Source organism: Trachinotus anak, unplaced genomic scaffold, assembly GCF_046630095.1.
Source record: "Trachinotus anak isolate AG129_WGS33_773 ecotype Australia unplaced genomic scaffold, CSIRO_AGI_Tana_v1 ptg000004l, whole genome shotgun sequence".
NCBI classification, from domain to species: Eukaryota; Metazoa; Chordata; class Actinopteri; order Carangiformes; family Carangidae; genus Trachinotus; species Trachinotus anak.
The window spans coordinates 2,637,799-2,645,000 of NW_027273855.1; the positions used below are offsets into that span (position 1 = coordinate 2,637,799).

The window sequence follows — 7,202 nt, forward strand, 5'->3', positions numbered from 1 at the left end:
CAACCTGTGTAAACAGCACCGACAGCTCAGGGTCAATGAGTGCTTAGAGCCTTTCAGCTGCTGTACTGGAGGAGAGGGAGATTTATGCAATAAATTTACTCCACAGAATTTTACTGAATGGTTTTTTTTCACTAAGCTTTTTGAGCCGCAGTTATTCCATTTGATAATCTCAAAAGTCAGAAATGAAAACTCTGGAATTAATTCCAAAATTAAGTACATATTTGACACCTCTCAGTTTTCTCTGGAACTGGAAAACAAACTCTGGTATGAGGCGATATGAAGTCGAGAAATTCTCTGGTAAACTTTTATGACTTACTTCCACCACACTCAACCCCCCCACAACTAACTGGAGGGTCTGTTTCTTAATAAACACATAATATGACAAAAGATGTGTAAGAATGATATACTCCTGTCACTCACATGCAGTAGTTTTTGTTAGTGTCTCTTTTTCTCTTGAAATATAGTATACAGACATTCCAGAGTCTGTATTCATGCTGCAGGTCATATTTGATATTTCCAGTATGTGTGGGCAATTGTGCTTTGACTCCTTCAAATCACCACATGTAAAGAAAACACAGGTATACATACAGAAAAAAGAGAGAAGTGAAAGAAAGATAAACTCACTTCTTGCTGCTGGTCTGTTTGCCCTGCGCAGCACAGCTGTAATTTCCGAGCTGCGTACCGAAACGAAGCGACAAGGCCGTATCACAGTCGTCAATGCTCACCACAGCAATCTTCTCATCCGACGGACCCTGGGCCTCCCCACTCATACTGCGCTTAGGCTGAACACAGACAGACACGATTGAATATAGAGTCAAAAGAAACAGAAAACAAGAAAGCCCATGATATAACATGCAAGAAATACAGCAGCCTTTTCTAAAGCTAGAGTTTATACCACTGCAGCCATTCACTACACCAGATAACCTCACACATCAGACTATATCCTGTATCTACTGCTTATCATGTTAGAAAGAAAAGGGGAAAAATCGAGTTAGTAAGACAAGAAACGACAGACACCGTATAACGTTAAGGAAATAATGGAGTAGAAGCACAAAGACCGACATCACACTCACTCTTCACTTACTGTCAGCTGGTGAAAAAAGAAAGGAGCAGGAAAAGAAAGAAAGAGAAGGAGAGAAGGAAGTGTATGTGCACCCTGACACACACTCATACTCACATAGCGTGTAGCTGGCTGAGGAAAATGAAAGAACATGAAGAAAATTAAAGGAGATGTGCGGCGAATATGCATGAATAAAATGGTGACAAGCAAACGCCCACGTAGCAGTGCACACACAAACACCTCAGCTTAATTCAAAGTGTTCTGTCAGTATAAAGGAGGAGAAACTGATCTGCCGACGCATCAGAAGTAAAAATTACTATCACAACAAAAACACATGAAAAACTTCAAAAGATAGCTCATCAAACAGACATCAGTAACACAAAATGTAAGATCAAAAGTAAGATCAAAATCCAAAATGTTCCAGGACACACAAACAAACTGACATATAAACCCACCTTGTTGTAATAGTGGATGTGAACTGTATGCCAGTTTCCATCGCTAACACCGCCAGGCAGGAAGGGACTCACCTGGGTGGATGATTCACCTGCAGGGATGAAGTTTGTGTCAAAACATCAGCAGGTAACCATTATGTACTAAAATCAACTTATCACTGCTTTAGTTTACTTTTTATTTTATTTTTATATGTTACTGTATATAAAAGCATAATCACTATAAAGATCATCTCTCTTTCTTATCCTCCCATTTCCAGCTTCACGTGTGCATGAACCTAACACATATAAAACATGTACATATAACTGCATGTTCTGTAATTATTATGTTTGTAAAGACTGACACCATTGAACCCTTAAAGCCACAAACATAAACTGTAGACAGACAGTGTTTAATGTCTCAGAAGGAAAACTTGTTTTCACTTGTTCAAGTTAAAGAAAAACATACGAACACATTAAATGGATACAGTAGTTGTGTTTATATGCACATGTAACATGTGCCTTGAGCATGTTATGGTTACTCTCATAGCAAAATCTTGTAATATAGAATTACATTTGTCAGTAATTCTATCTTTATTTGTTTGTTGTATAGTGTATATATTTATGTTATTTTTATAATTTTATTATGTTATTTCGCATCTCATATTTAGTGCTACAGTATCCAAGGTAACGATGCCACTATATAACATCCATTACTGTGGAAACAAGTCAGACAGGGCTTGTATCCCCCAGGTGAGTGTTTGACTTAAGGCAGTACACCTGCTACTGTTCAGTTTGTTGGAAATGGTCAGCATGGTGAAGAAGCAGGGGAACAGTAAAACAGGATAATTTTAGCCAAACATATAGTACTTCAGCTAAAGTACCACATATCTTATGTTGTCTGCTGAAGTCTCCAGCTGACACTTAACTATTAAATCTAATTTAGCCTCATCTAAAACAGAATTACTATAAAAATAGTGTAAAATGATGGTGGTGGTGGTTCTCCATATCTGTAGCATCAACTCACACAAGACAGTCTCAATGATCCACAGTGTTTCAGGGCTTTCCTCGTGGGTATGGTCCTTATAAATACAGAAATACTAGAGCACACAAATAGATACATTACCTGTGGAATACTTGAGCACCACTTGTCCTTCTTGGATCTCTAAGGCAATGAAGTCATGTTTCTCATTGAAGCGTCCATTATAGAAGAGCAGACCACTGTTCTCCAGGGTGGCAAAACTAGAAAATGCACACACACAGAAACCATAAGTATATTTATTAATATACTGTATGCAATATGAGAATTATATGTCAACTGTATATTTCTATATTTTTGTATCCTGAAAAATGCAAATAACTTAATAATAATGTTTGACACATTCATATAGTTTCTTGGCTTAGTTAATAAAAAATTCAACCCTAGCACTGCGAGCCATACAAGCCCTAATTTCACATAGCAAACCAAAAATGACTCATACAGGCTTGGTATTGAAAAGCAAAAGGTATTCAGACTGAACCCCAGTTGATAAACCATGCTGCTGTAGCCTTCCACTCCCTCCAGCTGCTCAGAGTTATGCAATTATAATATATATTTATATTTTCATAAATTTAAATATATATTTATGTTTAGAATTACAATCTAATTACTCCATTTTCCACAGCAAGGCCAGGGGGACGTGCTGAGTATGGGCCATGTTTACACTGACTGATCAAAAGCACTGTTAGTTTTTTTGGTACTACAACACAGATGACAAATCTTCTCTCCTGGCAAGACACAGAGAGATCCCCACTGCAGAAAATGTCCACTCTAAAAAGTACTTACATGTTGTTTTGAAAAAACTGTCTGTTTACACGAAGTTGAAATTTGTGCACTGAAATGAGCTATTCAAAGGTATTAATCACTCATTCTTACACATATATTATTGAGGGTATAAATATCAAATTTGTGCACTCAAACACAACTCTTACTCTTAACACCTTCTGGTTTTGTAAATTGTCCTTTTAAGTTTTGCTCCCTTCAGTTTCAAGGTTAGGGTTAGGGTGTAACCCCACCCTACTAGATAATACTGTAAGTCCACAGAAGAGCGGTCTTGGAGCTGAGGGGTTTAAAATGTTTTGTTTGCTGCTAGTGGCCTGAGTCCTTGAAGAAAAATATTCCTTCTCATTCCTGTTTTAAGACTATCTCCATTTTACATTCTTGGTTTAAACATCCACTGAAGATCAATGTGGCTTTAACGTTGGATGCATTACCGAAATACATGACAATTTTATACCCCTGTTATCTGAGAATGTTATTATCTAAAATAAACCCTAGGTTATTCAATACCGGACATGTCTTGTTTGCATGGCTCTGCTGTAGTTGCAACAGCACCGTGGCATCTTCACTGGTAGATCTAATCTCTTCAAGCTGCCAGAAATAGCAGAGACATAATGTAACCTGAGCTTTGCCAGAGTAAATGAAGACTGTGAGTGGAGTCAGTGAAGCGGAGATGATAAATAAAGATTAAATAAATGCAAAAAAAGCTTGTGTTGTATGTACAAGCAAAAGAACTGCAGATGATAAAAATATGAATATGAAGTGACTGTTTTTCCCAAAAGCAAAAAACCTAATGAAGGTAAATCATGTATACATCTGAATTTTTATTCTTTAACCCATAACTCAGCAGCCAAAGGGAATTTCAAACATAACTGAGGAAATGGAAACTTTCCATGAAAAACAACAGCACTGTCAGACAAACACTCTCCTCCAACTGGCTGAAAATACCTCACAATTCTGCAGTAAAGACATGTCTATTCTGTCACAGCCCTAAACAACAGAGCCATACGATGCATCATTCCTTCCAAGGCAGAGTCACAACTACAAAAACATCTGAAGCAGTTTCAGGAAAAATAGTATTTAAAAGGGGCATTTTTTGCAGTGGAGAAATAAAATGCTCTGGGAAAAAGTGAGTAGAAAGTGAGTGACATGAATAATGATGAAGTCCTCTTTGGCCCTGATGTGGAAATCGAGCCAAGGCGTGTAGCTAGCAGCAAACGGGACACTAAATAAAACACTGACGTCAGGGGAAGAAGGCTGACAGTCTGTTAGAGTAATGTGTATCTACAACACTGCTGAATTAGTTGCCATCAGATAACATGAAAGTAGCTCTGCCAAGCAACAATTGGAATAGGACTGTGGGTTTACACAACATGTATTTCACTGTCTTGAATGGTAAAATCTTCCAATGTGGTGCCCCACAGCAAGGCAGGACAGAATCAGTTGATCCAGTCGACTAATTTTCACCTCACACCAAACAATTGAGATGACAGGAGCGTGCCACAACTCTAACAATACTCTCATGATTTTATTCCAACATTGGAAATTTGTCTGTGACAGTGACATCACTTGAAAAGTTGTTGTGCATAAGTCTGGCATGAGGCTGAAATCCATTATGGGAAATGCAGTTTGTTGTTGTTTTAGCCCAAAATGAGGTCTTTAAAGTCGCATTCCGACAATGGCTAATGACCTGAGAGAGCGAAGCGATACTGAAGCAGATTACAGCATTACCTGGATGAAAACAAGAAAGACAATGACTTAGAAGATTCAGACACTGACTTTAATATACTAAGCTGTTAACCCACTAGTCAAAGCTCAAGGTGGAGGAGGAAGAGGATAGGTGAGCCAGCATCGCAGCTAGCTAGAGGTAAAGATTCACCTGATGCTGTCACTAAAACCTTTATTTCTCAGCAGATAGAAACATGTAATAAAAACCTTTCGAGACCTTAAACCTCTGGCTTTTATTATAAATTCTTGCTTTTACCCTAATATTCATCTTTTTTTTAAAATCAATAAACATTAAAAAAAGCTGAAGTGAACTGAGAATGTTGACAAATGTGCAATATACAATTTCCGAGGCAAAGTCACTGATTTACATAAAAGTCAGAGGTTTTAGCTTTCAAATGGTTTTTATTTCATGTTTCTATCTGCTCCCAAGGCACAAAAGCTCTTAAATACTCACAAAGTGAGCTTTTCCTTAAGAAAGAAACAGTCACATCACACTTCATCCCTTGACTTACAATCACTTCTATACTGGTCGTCACAAATCAATGGAACAAATCATATGTACCATTATATACCAACACTGCACAGATGCTCATTTAGCAAGAATCCCATGACCACAGTGTCTCATAGCAACCACTCCATGGTGGCCACATCAGCCTAGCAACAACCCCATTGCCAACCCCTAGCAACTATCATTAAATGACATCACCCATGGCAACCATCCCATAACCCTGTCTGACCACTCTTAAGGACCACTTCAGATCTCCCATAGTCGACCGCTCAGTATGTCAAGAGGCAAAGGAGCAGCAGGGAAATGATGATGGTGGGTGAGAAAGACAAAGACAAAGGATCTAAAGTAAGGAGACGATCACTGACCTCTGCAGGAAAATGCAAAAAAATCCTTGCAAATCTGATCTCAGTTATGTGTATGGGTTGCATGTAGTTCAGTAGTCCTCTTTGATAAAATTTGTATGTTTGGAAAAAAAAAACAAAACAAACAAAAGACAAAGACACCAATATCAATTCTAATGTTCTAAAAAGGTTAAAAGCCCTGGGTCTGAGAGTAAGCCTTGTTTTTTGTGCTAAAATAGTCCATTCCTGCTTCTTCAGTTGAGTTGTTTAAAAGGAAAGGTTCAATAAATTATTTGAGCTCACATTAATAGACTAACTGACCGAAAGTCTGTTTCTGGACTGAGCTGGTAACTGGGATATTAGTTTTCTGACCACTTCACAGTGAGAGCACAAGGTCACCATTTGCCTTCAGAGACTTTGAAAGAGGAAAAACACAAGGATGATAAGACGTGAGATAAGAAGAGAGATTGGACAGACAGAAAGGAGATGTTACTGAAGCCAGTAAATTAAAGGATGAAAGAGGAGTGAGAGGAGAAACAGCACTTCTCACTGTGGAGAGAGGTGGAGGCAGCAGAGAGAGGAACCATGAATAATAGGATCGATCTCTCAGACAGAGATGAAATAAATTGATTAAAGTTAAGAGGAGAGAAACTCGGAGCACTGAGAATCAAAGAGAAGTGGTTATGGATCTCTGTCTGAGTGAGACTTGATGAAGAGGGATGGAAACTAAAAGAAAGGAAGGATGACAGAGTAGCAAAACTAAAAACAAACATTGAAATTTGAATTGTCAAATATAGAAATTGTAGAAAAAAGAAAAAAGACAAGAAGGAGGTAAAATTTCTACTCACGTTAATGAGATAGAGAGGTGAAATCTCTGTCTAAGGCCCCGGAACATGACGAAGGATTTGGGTTGGAAAGAGCGGGCGGTGACGGTGCAATATGGACGCTCATAGCCTCCTGCAGGGCACTCGCACCGGAAACCCCCACCTGAAAGCTCCCGACACGTCCCTCCATTACGACACACACCTGGCACACATCTGCCCTGTCGCCGGTCAAATTCACATCGGTCACCTGAGGGTTAGAAATGAAATAAATAAATTATCTCAATGTCTTTAACAAAATGAATTATGAATAATATACTGCAAATCAAAATCACATCATCTCATTACATCAATGTCTGGAGTTTTCCCCTATTGAAGCTTGTTTCTCAGACACTTTAGAAAGTTCCTTTTCATGATTTCTGACCTCCATCAAAACAAACACATGTTGTACAGTCAAGCATTTTTCAGACCCAGAGAACTTCCTTTCACAGTCAAGA

The 7,202-nt window shown here is 38.4% G+C and overlaps 1 protein-coding gene across 4 annotated transcripts in view; it reads right to left on the reverse strand.

Moving 5' to 3' along the window:
• Window positions 1–7,202, reverse strand: part of celsr3 (cadherin, EGF LAG seven-pass G-type receptor 3) — a 110,605-nt gene that overhangs the window by 59,444 nt on the left and 43,959 nt on the right. For 3 of the 4 annotated variants that reach the window (XR_011690731.1, XM_071475235.1, XM_071475233.1), the window contains exons 4-8: window positions 6,733–6,955; window positions 2,615–2,730; window positions 1,516–1,604; window positions 1,178–1,192; window positions 625–782 (exon numbers count right to left, since the gene is read on the reverse strand). Coding sequence is in view for 3 of the 4 variants with exons in the window: in XM_071475235.1 (XP_071331336.1) it covers window positions 625–782; window positions 1,178–1,192; window positions 1,516–1,604; window positions 2,615–2,730; window positions 6,733–6,955 (601 nt within the window). In the remaining variant the exon portion in view is untranslated. The remainder of the gene's footprint in view (window positions 1–624; window positions 783–1,177; window positions 1,193–1,515; window positions 1,605–2,614; window positions 2,731–6,732; window positions 6,956–7,202) is intronic. The other variant, XM_071475234.1, reaches the window with a different exon arrangement.